General features: G+C 46.7%; 1 protein-coding gene across 1 annotated transcript in view; it reads left to right on the top strand.

Annotated features, from left to right (window-relative positions):
* The window catches only part of abcb9 (ATP-binding cassette, sub-family B (MDR/TAP), member 9), a 59,070-nt gene extending 45,611 nt beyond the window's left edge, over positions 1-13,459 (top strand). The window contains exons 9-12 of the mRNA XM_070888353.1: positions 185-358; positions 2,537-2,696; positions 11,446-11,582; positions 13,157-13,459. Of these exons, the coding sequence (XP_070744454.1) occupies positions 185-358; positions 2,537-2,696; positions 11,446-11,582; positions 13,157-13,459 (774 nt within the window). The remainder of the gene's footprint in view (positions 1-184; positions 359-2,536; positions 2,697-11,445; positions 11,583-13,156) is intronic.
* Positions 13,460-18,589: the final 5,130 nt, after the last annotated feature.

Here is an 18,589-nt window from a genome sequence, read left to right as displayed (position 1 = left end):
CACTTACTCACCAATAACCTGCTCACCAATGCCCAGTTTGGGTTCCGCCACTTGGCTCGAGACCTCATTACAGCCTTGATCCAAACATGGACCGATGGAGATCCAGCATTTTCTGTTTTTATTTCAAATTTCCAGAATCCACAGTATTTTGCTTTTGAGAATCAAATGTACCTTGTTTTTACAGAATGTGTCTTTCACACTGCGTCCAGGTGAAGTAACAGCTCTTGTGGGTGCTTCCGGGAGTGGGAAGAGCTCTTGTGTGCAGCTGATGGAGAATTTCTATAACCCACAGACTGGTGAAATTCTGCTGGATGATCGGCCGGTCCATGAATATGATCATCAGTACCTTCATTCCCAGGTGGATCCTATAAGCTAAGGAATAAACCCTCTGAGCCTCCAGTAATAGCACTGTTTTCTTGTTGATGGGGGGAAGAGGGGTCTAATATGGGCTGATGGCGGTGGATTAATGATCCCGGTCTCCGTGCTCACACACCAGTTTGTGTTTCTAAACTGAATTTAAGAGGCTTCAGATCCTAATCTAGTTTAAATCATTTGCACGATCTTCCCCGCTATTGACCTAATTATAATGAGCTATTCTTAAGCTGCATTCGCATCCAATTGTACAAAGTGTCTTGCTTCATACCTCCCAAACCCACCAACTCCACCACCTAGCAGGACAAGGGCAGCAGGGGAATACACCAGCCTGACTTGGAAATATATCGGCCGTTCCTTCATCGTCGCTGGGTCACAATCCTGGAACTCCCTCCCTAACAGCACTGTGGGAACACCTTCACCACACGGACTGCAGCGGCTCACCACCACCTTCTCACGGGTCAACTAGGGATGGGCAATAAATGCCGGCCTTGCCAGCGACACTCACATCCCAGGAACGAATAAACAAAACGCTGATAGTTATCGTGTAAATACAGAGACCGAAATCCAGAATCAGGGTTGACCTGACACCAAACTGAGTCTCACGGAATGAATCGGGTTGAGCCTTCACCCTGGATTTATGCCACACAAGTTTAATGTTGGTGTAAAACAGAAACACTTGGCACCAAGATGAACCCTTCAATCCAGTTACAGATTATTATACTGCCAGTTGATTTTATCATTGAGTTACTTGAGCACTAATAATATTGATATAAAACATCTGCTTCATCCTCCTCAGTCCTCTGCTCCTCTCCCCCCCCTCCTCCCTCCTGTTCTTGTTAAGTGTATTTTAATTGGCTTTAGTTTGTCCATTTTAGTTATTAAAAATTAGAAGAAAAAAGCTAACTTGCGCTCAGGGTAGTGAGTGATCATTCCAGATAATGGAACAGTTTAGCTCCTAGCGCTAACTATCACCATTGAGCTCTCCCCAGGACAGATACAAGCGGAGTTCCTCAGGGATCTGGACTGGGGCTTCAGCTTTTCATCATGTATATCAATGACCTGTCTGAAGGTATAGAGAGCTGTAAAGCCAAGTGTGCAGATGACACTAGTTAGGATGCACCATAAGTTGTGTGGGTGGGAGTAGGAAGTTACAGAGGGACATTGACAGATTAAGTGAGTGGGCAAAACTGTGGCAGATGGAGCTCAATGTGGGCAAGTGTGAAGTCAACCACCGGATTTGATAAAGACAAATCAAAATATTTTTGTTAATGGTGAGCGACTAGGAACTGTGGAGGAGCAAAGGGATTTAGGAGTCCATGTACACCAATCACTAAAATTTAATGCACAGGTCCAAAAAGGCTACTGGAATTCAAAGGTGAGGCAGTGATGCTTCAGCTGTACAGAGCTCCGGTCAGAGCCCATCTGGATACTGCGTTCAGTTCTGGGCCCCACTCCTCTGGAAGGATATATTGGCCTTGGGTATTATATGGGGTGGGGTGGGGCGGGTGCAGCACAGAATGATGCCGGGGCTAAAAGGATTAAATTATGAGGACAGGTTCCATAAAAGTAACTTGTATTCCCTTGAATTTAGGATCGATAAAGAGAGACTATTTCTGCTGGTGGGAGAGTCCAGAACAAGGGGGCATAACCTTAAAATTGGAGCTAGGCCGTGTGAAATTAGGAAGCACTTATTCACACCAAGGGGAGTGGGAATCTGGAACTCTTTTCCCCCCCCCCCCCCCCAACAAAGGCTGTGGATGGATTGAAATTTTCAAAACTAAGATCAATAGATTTTTGTTGGGTAAGGGTTTCAAGGGATATGGAGCAAAGGGGGGTAAATGGAGTTGCGGTAGATCGGTCATGGTCTAATAGAATGGTGGAACAGGCTCAAGGGGCTGAATGGCCTTACCTGTATATAACATTTCTGAGCCCCTTCGAGACTATCTTAACAATGCCAAAATTCCCGGTAGGAACCATCTAGACACTGCCAAAAATCAATCTGAACTGCATTCAAATAGTGCTCTGACACACTGCAAGACTGTCCTCCAAATCTGGTTCACTCATTTCTCAACTTTTCTCTCTAATACATTCCCTTTACAAGTCTGTTTATCATTGTGTTTTATTCAAATATTAATTGGAAAAAATGTACACCTTCTTCAAGGTTGTTCTGGTTGGCCAGGAGCCGGTGTTGTTTGCCCGTTCGATACGGAACAATATCTCCTACGGCCTCCAGGAATGTTCCCTGAATTTAATAGTGCGGGCTTCACGGATGGCGAATGCACACGGGTTTATCACTGAACTGAAAAATGGCTACAACACAGGTAAAAGATGTTGTACAAACAGTTGCTGTCAATATTGGGTATGGAGTAAGAAGAAAGACATTTATATAGTACCTTTCATGGCACTCTAAAGCGCTTCACAGCCAATGACTTTCAAACTCTCGTCATTGTAATGTCGGGAAACACAGCAGATAATTTGTGCACAGCAAAGTCCCACAGTCAGCAATGCGATCATTGACCAGGTGTTGGTTGAGGGATAAATGTTGGCCATGACACTGAGCACAATCCCCATCTTCCGGACATGGCGCTTGAACCTACAAGGTTCTGACTCCGATGTGAACGTGCTACCACTGAGCCAAGGCTGCCCCGTGTCCTAACTCACACCGAGTCCCGCTCACCCATCACCCCCTGCCCTGTGTCCTAACTCACACCGAGTCCCGCTCACCCATCACCCCCTGCCCCGTGTCCTAACTCACACCGAGTCCCGCTCACCCATCACCCCCTGCCCCGTGTCCTAACTCACACCGAGTCCCGCTCACCCATCACCCCCTGCCCTGTGTCCTAACTCACACCGAGTCCCGCTCACCCATCACCCCCTGCCCTGTGTCCTAACTCACACCGAGTCCCGCTCACCCATCACCCCCTATGTCCTAACTCACACCGAGTCCCGCTCACCCATCACCCCCTGCCCTGTGTCCTAACTCACACCGAGTCCCGCTCACCCATCACCCCCTATGTCCTAACTCACACCGAGTCCCACTCACCCATCACCCCTGTGCTCGCTGACCTCCATTGGCTCCCAGTCCGGCAACACCTCATTTAAAATGATCATCCTAATGTTAAAATCCTTCCCTGGCCTCGCCCTTCCCTGTCTCTGTAACGTCCTATAGCCCTCCGAGATCTCTGCGCTCCTTTAATTCTGGCCTTGTGCACATTCCCCACTCCCTTCGTCCCACCATTGGTGGAGGTGCCTTCAGCTGTCTAGGCTCGAAACTCTGGAAATCCCTCTCTAAATCTCGCCGCCTCTCTACCTCTCCTCCTGTTATCTGTCCTAATTAATATTTCTTTTGCCTCAGTTTCAATTTTTATGCACCTGTGAAGCGCCTTGCGACGTTTACCTGTGTTAAAGGGGTTATATAAATGTATGTTGCTGCTATTGTTATTGACCATTTTACTGCTTATAACTATCAAACATTCATAAAATGATAATAGTATAGTAAAAGCTTGTTAATGAATATCCATGTATTTTGCTGATTTAAGAAGAAATAACAAATAAGTGGGTTTAAGTACATAGAAATTACACTTGCTGTAAAAAAAAAATTGTTGGACCCAAGAGGGAGAGGGGTCCACTTTGAAGATGCGTGTCTCATTCCCACGGTAACCCTGTCAATTACAGCAGTAAGATGGATAGAAACTTGGGTTGTGTGTTCGGTGTGTTGGGCTCACACAGCTGTGCTTCTCCAGATCGCAAGTCCTTAACCCAGAACGGATTGGTGTCAGGAATGCTATTTCAGTAATGGGAAGCTTTTAGTGTGTGAGCTGAAATCTTTTTCTTCAAAAAAATATACAGCTACGTGACTCTCTAGAGCTGCTACTAGTTTATGGATTATAGAATCATAAATCACATCACAACTCAGCCCAATCTGCCCCAGCCAATGCTAGCTGTCTACCCTAATCCCATTGCTCTGCCCAGTCCCCGTATCCTTTTATTTGCTTCCTTTTCAAATTCCTTATCCAATTCCCTTTTAAATGGGATAGCCTCGGTCTCAAAAGCCACTCTTTGGTGAGGCATTCCATGCTCTAATAACCTTCTGTGTGGAAAAATTGTCTTGTAACCTTCTCTCTCATTTTACCAGTGATAATCCTCAGTCCATTCCTGATGACAAGGGTCTCTTTATTTCTGAACACATGGATTGAAATGTATTTTTAACTTCATTCAGTTTTTCTTAAAAATCTGTCAATAAAAAGCCGGTATCAGTAAAAGTGAACATGAAGTTAAAAACCTAACCAGTTCACTACTGTCCTTTAGGGAAGGAAATCTGCCGCCCTTACCCAGTCTGGGCCTACATGTGGCTTCAGTCCCTCATCAATGTGATTGACTCTTAACATAAGAACATAAGAATTAGGAATAGGCCCCACGGCCCCTCGAGCCTGCTCCGCCATTCAATAAGATCATGGCTGATCATCGACCTTAACTCCACTTTCCTCAGAGACAGCATCCACAGCCCCCCGGGGCAGAGAATTCCAAAGATTCACCACCCTCCTCATCTCAGTCCTAAATGGCCGACCCCTTATCCTGAGACTGTGACCCCTGGTTCTAGACTCTCCAGCTCAGGGGAAACATCCTCTCTGCATCTACCCTGTCAATCCCCCTCAGAATCTTGTATGTTTCAATGAGATCACCTCTCATTCTTCTAAACTCCAGAGAGTATGGGCCCATTCTACACAATCTCTCATCCTAGGACAGCACTCTCATCCCAGGAATCAATCTAGTGAACCTCCGTTGTACCGCCTCCAAGGCAAGTATATCCTTCCTTAGATAAGGAGACCCAAAACTGTGCACAGTACTCCAGGTGTGGTCTCACCAGGGCCTGTACAATTGTAACAAGACTTCCTTACTCCTACTCCAACCCCCTTGCAATAAAAGCCAACAAGCTATTGCCTTCCGTATTGCTTGCTGTACCTGCATGCGAGCTTTCTGTGTTTCTTGCACAAGGACACTCAAATCTCTCTGAACACCATTTAAAAGTTTCTCACCATTTAAAAAAAATTCTGTTTTTCTATTCTTCCTACCAAAGTGAATAACCTCACATTTCCCTACATTATACTCCATCTGTCACCTAACTACCCACTCACTTTATCTATCTATATCCCATTGCAGACACTTTGTGTTAACTGCCCTCTGAAGTGGACAACTAGGGATGGACAATAAATGCTGGCATAATCAGTGACCTCACATCCTGTGAATTAATTTTTAAAAACTGCATTGAAAAACATGATAAAGTATAAATAAGGATATCACTGAGATTGAATATTGAGTGTTGGCCTGAGTGAGTGAGATTAGTCAGTTGTAACAAAACTAAATGATCTCTTCAGAGCAGAGAGAACAAATTGCCAGGAAACAAATGTTTTAAAGTGTATCTGAGTAGTCTTGTGGCATTTGGCAATTGTAATATTTAAATAAGAACATAATTGCATTTGAATAAATTGCAGCTTCGAATGAAAGAGCATTATATTCACTGGCACAAGATTGTAGTGCATGATCCAGAGAAATGGATTCTTGCACAATCAAGTTCAGCTGACAGCCCTCAACGTTTCGTCTGTAGGCAGAATGAAAGATTCTGTTCACAATAGTTAAAAAAAAAATTACATTCTTGCCTTATCTAATAAAAATACTTCCAAGCCTAATGTAATTCTGTAAGAGACTCAAAGAAATGGAGTGAAATTATATCATTTTTATTGTGTGTGTTATAAGAACATAAGAAATAGGAACAGGAGTTGGCCATTTGGCCCCTCGCACCTGCTCTGCCATTCAAAAAGATCATGGCAGGTCCATTTAAAAAAGAACATGATTGCATTTGAATAAATTGCAGCTCCGAATAAATCGTAGGTCCCTTACAGTCAGATTCCGGTGAATTTATAATGGGGAACAAAGAAATGGCGGACCAGTTAAACAAATACTTTAGTTCTGTTTTCATGAAGGAAGACACAAATAACCTTCCGGAAATACGAGGGGACCGAGGGTCTAGTGAGAAGAAGGAACTGAAGGATATCCTTATAAAGCGTGAAATTGTGATAGGGAAATTGGTGGGATTGAAGGCCGATAAATCCCTGGGGCCTGATAGTCTGCATCCCAGAGTACTTAAGGAAGTGGCCATAGAAATAGTGGATGCATTGGTGATCATTTTCCAACAGGGTAGCTAATGTAACACCACTGTTTAAAAAAGGAGGGAGAGAGAAAACGTGTAATTATAGACCGGTTAGCCTGACATCAGTAGTGGGGAAAATGTTGGAATCAATTATTAAAAATGAAATAGCGCATTTGGAAAGCAGTGACAGGATCGGTCCAAGTCAGCATGGATTTATGAAAGGGAAATCATGCTTGACAAATCATCTGAAATTTTTTGAGGATGTAACTAGTAGAGTGGACAAGGGAGAACCAGTGGATGTGGTGTATTTGGACTTTCAAAAGGCTTTTGACAAGGTCCCACACAAGAGATTGGTGTGCAAAATCAAAGCACATGGTATTGGGGGTAATGTACTGACATGGATAGAGAACTGGTTGGCAGAGAGTCGGGATAAATGGGTCCTTTTCAGAATGGCAGGCAGTGACTAGTGGAGTGCCGCAGGACTCAGTGCTGGGACCCCAGCTCTTTACAATATACATTAATGATTTAGATGAAGGAATTGAGTGTAATATCTCCAAGTTTGCAGATGACACTAAACTGGGTGGCGGTGTGAGCTGTGAGGAGGACGCTAAAAGGCTGCAGGGTGACTTGGATAGGTTAGGTGAGTGGGCAAATGCATGGCAGATGCAGTATAATGTGGATAAATGTGAGGTTATCCACTTTGGTGACAAAAACACGAAGGCAGGATATTATCTGAATGGCGGCAGATTAGGAAAGTGGGAGGTGCAACGAGACCTGGGTGTCATGGTTCATCAGTCATTGAAAGTTGGCATGCAGGTACAGCAGGCAGTGAAGAAGGCAAATGGTATGTTGGCCTTCATAGCTAGGGGATTTGAGTATAAGAGCAGGAAGGTCTTACTGCAGTTGTACAGGGCCTTGGTGAGGCCTCACCTGGAATATTGTATTCAGATTTGGTCTCCTAATCTGAGGAAGGACGTTCTTGCTATTGAGGGAGTGCAGCGAAGGTTCACCAGACTGATTCCCGGGATGGCGGGACTGACATATGAGGAGACTCTGGATCAACTGGGCCTTTTTACGCTGGAGTTTAGAAGGATGAGAGGGGATCTCATAGAAACTTACAAGATTCTGATGGGACTTGACAGGTTAGATGCGGGAAGAATGTTCCCGATGATGGGGAAGTCCAGAACCAGGGGACACAGTCTTAGGATAAGGGATAGGCCATTAAGGACTGAGATGAGGAGAAACTTCTTCACTCAGAGAGTTGTTAACCTGTGGAATTCCCTACCGCAGAGAGTTGTTGATGCCAGTTCATTGGATATATTCAAGAGGGAGTTAGATATGGCCCTTACGGCTAAAGAGATCAAGGGGTAGGGAGAGAAAGCAGGAAAGTGGTACTGAGGGAATGATCAGCCATGATCATATTGAATGGTGGTGCAGACTCGAAGGGCCGAATGGCCTACTACTGCACCTATTTTCTATGTTTCTATGGCTGATCTTATATATAAGATCTTAGTTATAATCTTAGATGTATAAAACTATTATATAATATTAAAATCTTGTCTAATTCATGCATTTTCTGTCCACAAACCCTACTTCCTGTTGCCACAATTTTTGGTCAGATTTACCTTGTAAATTGCTATATCAACATTTCCCATTTCATTTTCTGTCAATGGGCATAAAATGAAGTTGCTGGCCACTAGGCGACACTGTGGAGCAAGTTTTTCTTCCAAACTCCATCACCGTCTTCTACATTTCTTATTCTTCCACATCATGGGAAATTTACTAGTATCCTGTGTAATATACGTTTGCAGCCATGTCTTGTGTCTCTCAGTACAGACGTTCCTGTGTTGCAATTTCGGTCACACGTCGCTGTCACACAAGTATAGGCAAATTCTTGCAATTGGTTACCTCGTGTGCAAATTTCTTCAGCAATCTTTACAACTTTTTAGCCTCCCCTTAAATGCAGCGATACTATTCACCTCAACCACTCCCTGGGGTAGCGAGTTCCACTTTCTCACCACTCTCGGGGTAAAGAAGTTTCTTCTGAATTCCCTATTTGATTCCTTGGTGACTATTTTATATTGACGGTCTATAATTATGTTCTTCCTCACAAGTAGAAACACTCTCCCTGTGTCTACTCTATCAAAACCTTTCATAATTTTAAATACCTCTAGAAGGTCACCCCTTAGTCTTCTCTTTTCAAGAGAAAAGAGACCCAGCCTGTTCATCCTTTCCTGATATGTATACCCTCGCATTTCTGGTATCATCCTTGTAAATCTTCTCTGTACCCTCTCCGGTGCCTTTATATCCTTTTTATAATATGGTTCCCAGAACTGTATACTGTACTCCAAGTGTGGTCTAACCAAGGTTCGATACAGATATTAATACAGCAGGCACAATGTCTGTACTCTATAACTTCACAAATAACCTTAACTATCACACTTTAAAAAAAAAAGACAAAGCTACCTCGATATTTCATCCTGCGTTCTGACCTACAGCCTGGAGAGCAAACAATCTTAAAATGCTGGATCCTGAGCTGCAGGCTAAAACTGACAAATATATTCAATCTCAAAGTTCCCTGATCAAACAACAATTAAACTCTGAATGACCATTCAGGTAGTGTTTACAGCAAATACACATGTAATCGTAGCCCCACCTGAGGAGAATAATCCGTTATCGATTTTGAAGTATATCACTTTGTCCTTGTAAAAACATAGAAACATAGAAAATAGGTGCAGGAGTAGGCCATTCGGCCCTTCGAGCCTGCACCACCATTCAATGAGTTCATGGCTGAACATGCAACTTCAGTACCCCATCCCTGCTTTCTCGCCATACCCCTTGATCCCCCTAGTAGTCAGGACTACATCTAACTCGTTTTTGAATATATTTAGTGAATTGGCCTCAACAACTTCCTGTGATAGAGAATTCCACAGGTTCACCACTCTCTGGGTGAAGAAGTTTCTCCTCATCTCGGTCCTAAGTGGCTTACCCCTTATCCTTAGACTGTGACCCCTGGTTCTGGACTTCCCCAACATTGGGAACATTCTTCCTTCATCTAACCTGTCTAAACCCATCAGAATTTTAAACATTTCTATGAGATCCCCTCTCATTCTTCTGAACTCCAGTGAATACAAGCCCAGTTGATCCAGTCTTGCTCTAAAATAGTGCATCATCCAACTTACCATACCGACACAACAACAACTTACATCGGATATATGGCACAGAAACAGGCCATTCAGCCCAACCAGTCCATGCCGGCGTTTATGTTCCACTCGAGTCTCCTCCCGTCTTTCCTCATCTAAATCTATCAGCATAACCCTCTATTCCCTTCTCCCTCATGCTTGTCTAGCCTCCCCTTAAATGCATCGATACTATTCACTGCAACCACTCCCTGTGGCAGCGAGTTCCACATTCTCACCACTCTCGAGTAAAGCGATTTCTTCTGAATTCCCTATTGGATTTCTTGGTGACTATCTTATATTAATGGCCTCTAGTTATGCTCTTCCCCACAAGCGGAAACATTCTCTTTGTATCCACTCTTTCATAAAACCTTTCATAATTTTAAAGACCTCTATTAAGTCGCCCTTCAGCCTTTTTTCAAGAAAAAGAAACCCAGTCTTATAAAATGCGCTATATAAACTTACTTTTATATAATGCATTTAACTTAGTAAAACATCTCAAGGCGCTTCACAAGAGCGATGTCAATAAAAAACATTTTTGACACTGAGCCACAGGATATACCAAGACAGATGCCCAAAAGCTTAGAATCACAGAAATTTACAGCACGGAAGGAGGCCATTTCGGCCCATCGTGTCCATGCCGGCCAACAAGAGACTATCCAATCCCATTTTCCAGCTTTAGATCTGTAGCCCTGCAGGTTACAGCACTTCAAGTGCATATCCAAGTACGTTTTAAATGTGGTGAGGGTTTCTGCCTCTACAACCCTCTCAGGCAGTGAGTTCCAGACCCCCACCACCTTCTGAGTGAAGAAATTTCCCCTCAAATCCCTCTCAAACTTCTACCAATTACTTTAAATTTATGCCCCCTGGTTGTTGACCCCTCTGCTAAGGGAAATAGGCCCTTTCTATCCACTCTATCTAGGCCCCTCATAATTTTATACATCTCAATGAGGTATCCCCTCAGTCTCCTCTGTTTCAAGGAAAACAAATCCAGCCTATCCAACCTGTCCTCATAGCTAAGATTCTCCACTCCCGGCAACATCCTTATAAATCTCCTCTGTACCCGTTCCAGTGCAATCACGTCTTTCCTGTAATGTGGTGACCAGAACTGCATGCAGTTGTGGCCTAACTAGTGTTTTATAAAGTTCAAGCATAACTCCCCTGCTCTTGTATTCTGTGCCTCGGCTAATAAAGGCAAGCATTCCATATGGCTTCTTAACCACCTTATCTACCTGGCCTGATACCTTCAGGGATCTGTGGACATGCACTCCCAGGTCCCTTTGTTCCTCTACACTTTTCAGTGTCCTACCATTTAATGTGTGTTCAATTTCGTAGTTACCCTCCCCAAATGCATTACTTCACACTTCTCCAGATTAAATTCCATTTGCCACTGTTCTGCCCACCTGACCAGTTGATTAAAATCTATCTCTTGGATCAAGCTGTAGAGTGCAGGAGGATATCAATGAGCATCTTAAAAGAGGAGAGAGAGGTAGGGAATTCCAGAGTTTAGGGCCCAGGCAGCTAAAGTCATGGCCACCAATGGAGCGATTAAAATCAGGGATGTGTAAGAGGCCAGAATTTGAGGAGCGCAGAGATCTCGCAAGGTGGGGGGAGAGAGGGGGGTGCGAGGGAGTGGTTACAGGACTTGAAAGATCAGCTGATAAATATATTTAAGAACATATGAACATATACAATACACACACATACAAACAGTATAAACCTTTTCCTTTGTATTTTGAGCAGAGAGTGGAGAGAAAGGCACACAGCTGTCTGGTGGTCAGAAGCAAAGAGTAGCCATAGCCCGTGCGTTGGTTCGTCACCCTCGGGTTTTACTACTGGATGAAGCTACGAGTGCACTGGACGCAGAAAGTGAATATAACGTAAGCAAACATCACATTGAGATATGCTATAAAACTGAATGTCTTTCCCACAACATATAGAATTTACTTGCGTGAAAGACGGCACCTTCGACAGTGCGGCCCTCCGACAGCGCAACGCTCCCTCAGTACTGCCCCTCCGACAGTGCAGCGCTCCCTCAGTACTGCCCCTCCGACAGTGCAGCACTCCCTCAGTACTGCCCCTCCGACAGTGCAGCGCTCCCTCAGTACTGCCCCTCTGACAGTGTGGCGCTCCCTCAGTGCTGCCCCTCTGACAGTGCGGCACTCCCTCAGTACTGCCCCTCTGACAGTGCGGCGCTCCCTCAGTACCGCAATGGATTTATTGGCCCGTCTCCACAGCTCGGCCTCCTAGCGACGGGGGCCGTAGCTCGGCCTCCTAGCGACGGGCTTGTAGCTCGGCCTCCTAGCGACGGGGGCCGTAGCTCGGCCTCCTAGCGACGGGCTTGTAGCTCGGCCTCCTAGCGACGGGCTTGTAGCTCGGCCTCCTAGCAACGGGGTCGTAGCTCGGCCTCCTAGCGACGGGCTTGTAGCTCGGCCTCCTAGCGACGGGGTCGTAGCTCGGCCTCCTAGCGACGGGGACCGTAGCTCAGCCTCCTAGCGACGGGGGTCGTAGCTCGGCCTCCTAGCGACGGGCTTGTAGCTCGGCCTCCTAGCGACGGGGACCGTAGCTCAGCCTCCTAGCGACGGGGACCGTAGCTCGGCCTCCTAGCGACGGGGACCGTAGCTCAGCCTCCTAGCGACGGGGACCGTAGCTCAGCCTCCTAGCGACGGGGGTCGTAGCTCGGCCTCCTAGCGACGGGGTCGTAGCTCGGCCTCCTAGCGACGGGGCCGTAGCTCGGCCTCCTCGCGACGGGGGCTTGTAGCTCGGCCTCCTAGCGACGGGGTCGTAGCTCGGCCTCCTAGCGACGGGCTTGTAGCTCGGCCTCCTAGCGACGGGGTCGTAGCTCGGCCTCCTAGCGACGGGGTCGTAGCTCGGCCTCCTAGCGACGGGGTCGTAGCTCGGCCTCCTAGCGACGGGGTCGTAGCTCGGCCTCCTAGCGACGGGGTCGTAGCTCGGCCTCCTAGCGACGGGGTCGTAGCTCGGCCTCCTAGCGACGGGGTCGTAGCTCGGCCTCCTAGCGACGGGGTCGTAGCTCGGCCTCCTAGCGATGGGGTCGTAGCTCGGCCTCCTAGCGACGGGGTCGTAGCTCGGCCTCCTAGCGACGGGGTCGTAGCTCGGCCTCCTAGCGATGGGGGCTTGTAGCTCGGTCTCCTAGCGATGGGGGCTTGTAGCTCGGTCTCCTAGCGACGGGGAGCAACAGATGAATTCTTGGGCTGGTCCAAAGGTGTGGATTGAATGGAGTCACACTGAGATCGCCTCAGGTCGGGAACATCACCACAGTAACCGAACAGTAAAGGGACATTTGAGCACAAGGAGCCCAGAGAATGGACATTTTAAAGGTTTCTTTTGTCCCACATTGAGTATGATTGTTTGTATACAGGTAAGATGGTTAAAATATTTGAAGCTCCGTTCTGGTGGCATGTGCAGGTTCAAACGTTGCTATTCAATATTTCAGGTCCAGCAAGCACTGTTCAAGGTAAAGCAGCACTGCACCATCCTGATTGTAGCGCATCGTTTGAGCACTGTGGAAAAAGCGCAGAAAATAATCGTCCTCGACAAGGGCGCAGTGGCAGAACAAGGCACACACGAAGAGTTGATGAAGAAAGGAAATCTGTATTTTAAGTTGGTGCAGCACCAGATACTGGGGCTGGAGACTGGGATTGAAGACGATTCAACTGTGCTGAATCATTCACACACAACTGTTTACAGGTGTGTGCCAGTCAATGGGCACAGCAGTGACTCTGATAAAGAATTGTAATTCAGTAAGATTCTGAGGGGGATTGACAGGGTAGATGCGGGGAGGATGTTTCCCCCCGGGCTGGAGAGTCTAGAACCAGGGGTCACAATCTCAGGATAAGGGGCGGCCATTTAGGACTGAGATGAGGTGGAATGTCTTCACTCAGAGGGTGGTGAATCTTTGGAATTCTTGACCCCAGAGGGCTGTGGATGCTGAGTCATTGAGATATTTAAGGCTGAGATCAATAGATTTTTTGAGTCTAAGGGAATCGAGGGATATGGGGATCGGTTGGGGAAATGGATTTGAGGTCGAAGATCAGCCATGATTTTATTGAATGGCAGAGCAGGCTCGAGGGGCCGTATGGCCTACTCCAACTCCTATTTCTTATGTTCAGGGATAAGCCATCAACACAAACACTGGTTCAGTGGATGGTCTGATCACCTACAGACAGACTGTCACCAAACAAACCATCCAGAGCCTAAAGTCCAGGACAGCTTTTACATTCAGATTCACCCTAAAAACACACAATATAATGACAGGAATCCATGTTTCTGTTTCACATAGTTCATTAGAAGGTTATACAGGTTGGACCTCTCTGGTCCGGCACCCTCAGGACTTGACCGGTGCCGGAACAGAAAATTTGCTGAACCACGGGAGGTCACGTCCAGGCTTACCGGTACCTGATGACAGCGCCCAGGCTCCTGAAGCCTCCGCCACACTCCAGCAGCGAAACTTGGGCCTCACTCCCTCTCCGTGCTGGTGTGCTGCACTTTTTTTTAAAGGAAGTGTTGCACCCCACACCTGGATCTGCCGCCACCCGCCCGCTGCACTGTGTCTCCTCCCCTCCCCCGCTGCACCTGGACCCCCCCCCCGCACCTGGACTCCTTCCTCCGCTGCACTGTGTCCCCTCCCCTCCCCCGCCCCCCGCTGCACCTGGACCCCCCCCCCCCACTGCACTGTGTCCCCTCCCCCCTTCCCCCCGCACCTGGACCCCCTCCTCCGCTGCACTGTGTCCCCTCCCCTCCACCGCTGCACCTGGACCCCCCCCCCCCTGCCCCCGTTGCCAATCCCCCCTCCACCTCCCCCCACCGCTCTCGCTCCAGGTACATAGAAACATAGAAAATAGGTGCAGGAGTAGGCCATTCGGCCCTTTGAGCCTGCACCACCATTCAATAAGATCATGGCTGATCATTCCCTCAGTACCCCTTTCCTGCTTTCTCTCCATACCCCTTGATCCCTTTAGCCATAAGGGCCACATCTAACTCCCTCTTGAATATATCCAATGAACTGGCATCAACAACTCTTTGCGATAGGGAATTCCACAGGTTAACAACTCTGAGTGAAGAAGTTTCTCCTCATCTCAGTCCTAAATGGCTTACCCCTTATCTTTAAACTGTGTCCACTGGTTCTGGACTTCCCCAACATCGGGAACATTCTTCTTGCATCTAACCTGTCGAGTCCCGTCAGAATTTTATATGTTTCTATGAGATCCCCTCTTATCCTTCTAAACTCCAGTGAATAAAGGCCCAGTCGATCCAGTCTCTCCTCATATGTCAGACCAGCCATCCTGGGAATCAGTCTGGTGAACTTCGCTGCATTCCTTCAAAAGCAAGAACGTCCTTCCTCAGATTAGGAGACCAAAACTGTACACAATATTCCAGGTGAGGCCTCACCAAGGCCCTGTACAACTGCAGTAGGACCTCCCTGCTCCTATACTCAAACCCCTCGCTATGAAGGCCAACATACCATTTGCCTTCTTCACCGCCTGCTGTACCTACATGCCAACTTTCAATGACTGATGTACCATGACACCCAGGTCTCGTTGCACCTCCCCCTTTCCTAATCTGCCGCTATTCAGATAATATTTTGCCTTCGTGTTTTTGCCCCCAAAGTGGATAACCTCACATTTATCTACATTATACTGCATCTGCCATGCATTTGCCCACTCACCTAACAAGTCCAAGTCACCCTGCAACTTCTTAGCGTCCTCCTCACAGCTCACAACGCCACCCAGTTTAGTGTTATCTGCAAACTTGGAGATATTACACTCAATTCCTTCATCTAAATCATTGATGTATATTGTAAAGAGCTGGGATCCCAGCACTGAGCCCTGCAGCACCCCACTAGTCACTGCCTGCCATTCTGAAAAGGACCCATTTATCCCGACTCTCTGTTTCCTGTCTGCCAACCAGTTTTCTATGCACATCAGTACATTACCCCCAGTACCATGTGCTTTAATTTTGCGCACCAATCTCTTGTGTGGGACCTTGTCAAAAGCCTTTTGAAAGTCCAAATACACCACATCCACTGGTTCTCCCTTGTCCACTCTACTAGTTACATCCTCAAAAAATTCCAGAAGATTTGTCAAGCATGATTTCCCTTTCATAAATCCATGCTGACTTGGACCGATCCTGTCACTGCTTTCCAAATGCGCTGTTATTTCATCTTTAATAACTGATTCCAACATTTTCCCCACTACTGATGTCAGGTCTATAATTACCTATTTTCTTTCTCCCTCCTTTTTTAAACAGGACTGATGCCGAACCACGGGTGGTTCCGGATCAGAGAGTCCCGGACTGGAGAGGTACAACCAGTAGTAAGATACTGATTTTGCTTACAAAACATTTTTAAACAAGTTTTGGGCCCATTTTAATTTTATTTTTCTCCTTCCACCAGTTGAAAGTGAAGGTGATGCGATGCCAGGCCTCTGCCAATGTTGCTGTGGTTCAGCTGACCACCAGGACTTGTGCTGTGTGGCGAGTTGGCCTTTCATTTGCCTTTCTCCCTGTCAGAGAGTTGGTGTGCTTCACTCTGTCTCTCCCAGTTACTGGGCCAGGCCACACCGCACATTCACCAGGTGTGCAACTATGAATGAGCACTGGCATCCAGCATTCTGACACAGCACATCGTGGCTCCAACACAATTTTATCCCCCTAGATGGCACTGCAGAAATTGTTTAGACAAACCTGCTAACTTTATCTAAAATTTTCAGCACTGATTCTAAAATCTGTTCTCTCAAACATTTATCCCATTTAAAATACAGACCTAGAAATGCTTCTTCGACTGCACCTCCCAAACCCGCGACCACCACCACCTAGAGGGACAAGGGCAGCAGGCGCATGGGAACACCACCCCCTCCACGTTCCCCTCCAAGTCACACACCATCCTGACTTGGAAATATATCGTGTTCCTCCATCGGCACTGGGTTTTCTATTACTCGCCCTCCCCTCTTCTTCACAATTCACTTTAACTGCATCTGCCTCCTAAGTTCCCGCTGCCCAAGCCTCCATTGTACAGTCCCAGAGGCTGGGGCTCAGCAAGATGAAGAGAAATAAAACCGATTCACAGGTACAGAAGTACAAAACGTACCGGCGCTGCACAATCTTGGGTCAACAAAAACTTGAACCGCAACAGTCAATACTGTGCGAGTGTGTGAGTGCACTAGTGCCTTGCAACATTTTTCTACGTCGAAAGTACTATACGAGTGCAATTATGTGCGTGCATGTGCATGTGTATGCGCTTGTATCGATGTATGCATGTGTCTCTGTCTCTGTGCACATGCCCCTGTATATTTGCGCGTATAAGTATCTGTCTGAGGCTGAACCAGACTGTTCGCAACCTTGGTGTCATATTTGACCCTGAAATGAGTGTCCGGCCACATATCCGCAGCATAACTAAGACCGCCTATTTCCACCTCCGAAACATCGCCCGTCTCCGCCCTTGCCTCAGCTCATCCGCTGCTGAAACCCTCATCCATGCCTTTGTTACCTCTATACTTGACTATTGCAATGCAATCCTGGCTGGCCTCCTACATTCTACCACCGTAAACATTCAAAACTCGGCAGCCCGTGTCCTAACTCGCACCAGGCCCAGTTCACCCATCACCCCCTGTGCTCGCTGACCTACATTGTCTCCTGTCTAAGCAACGCCTCAATTTCAAAATTCTCATTCTTGTTTACCAATCCCTCCATGGCCTTGCCCCTCCCTATCTCTGTAATCTCCTTCAGCCTCACAACCCCGCCCCCCGAGATCTCTGCACTCCTCTAATTCTGCCCTCTTGAGCATCCCTGATTATAATCGCTCAACCATTGGTGGCCGTGCCTTCAGCTGCCTAGGCCTCAAGCTCTGGAACTCCCTTCCTAAACCTCTGCGCTTCTCTACCTCTCTTTCCTCCTTAAGACGCTCGTTAAAACCTACCTCTTTGACCAAGCACCTGTCGTAATTTAGTCTTGTGTGGCTTGGTGTCAAATGTATTTGTTTTGTCTTAAAACACTCCTGTGAAGTGCCTTGGGACGTTTTACTATGTTAAAGGCGCTATATAAATACAAGTTGTTGTGGTTGTGTATGTATAAACCGAAACACAGGCCTGTGTGGCAGGAGTTTGATAGAGTAAGAAAGGCAGAATCGATCTGTGAATGTGTGAAAATGTATAAGCAATAGAGACAGTGAAGTGAACAAAGGAATAATGGAAGATAACTAAAAGAATGTCAGACTGCAACTATTACAACATCAGCACAATTAACAGACTTTCTCACGGTCTTAGTTACTAGTCACGCCAGTAAAATTGTAACATTTACAAGCAATGTGTGAGAAAGCTCCTTGTGAAAAACAGTTGCTGTAACCACTTGCCCGTATTTAATTGGGCAAGGAAGGCCAGGTATCGGCTAATGAGTGGACAAAGGGAAGGAGGGATCACAAAGGATAGGGTGAACTGAATGTCTTTCAATTGTATTACGTACTGAAAGTGTATAACTGTTGCGCCCCCACATTGTAACGGGGCTTGTCCGAGGGAAGTGGCCGCACTCTGAGGGAGAGCGTTCCTTCGTTCTGATAAGTCCCGGCCGGTGAAACAATTAATAAAGACTGCTTTGTTATAAGCTTCTTTGGTGTTCGCCTCTGTATTCGCTGAAACAGATTGAAGGGGAAAAAATCCAGAATCAACATTTGGTGTCAGAAGTAGGATCTCAACAGACGACTGCCGAAGAGCCAGACTAGCCTTGGACGAGACGGGAGGAAAGTGGCCACTGGAGTGAGTATACTTTAAAATACCACTTCAGTTTCCTTCAGTTCCAAAAGTCTGAGGAAAGTTTGGCCACTCGCTGGTTCTTAGGTAGTGTCTGAACGAGATCCAGGTCAATCTGGCGAATACCT

Source organism: Pristiophorus japonicus, chromosome 8 (assembly GCF_044704955.1).
Source record: "Pristiophorus japonicus isolate sPriJap1 chromosome 8, sPriJap1.hap1, whole genome shotgun sequence".
Taxonomy (NCBI): Eukaryota; Metazoa; Chordata; class Chondrichthyes; family Pristiophoridae; genus Pristiophorus; species Pristiophorus japonicus.
The sequence above is the reverse complement of the archived record's forward strand: the minus strand, read 5'-3'. Positions and strand labels throughout refer to the sequence as shown.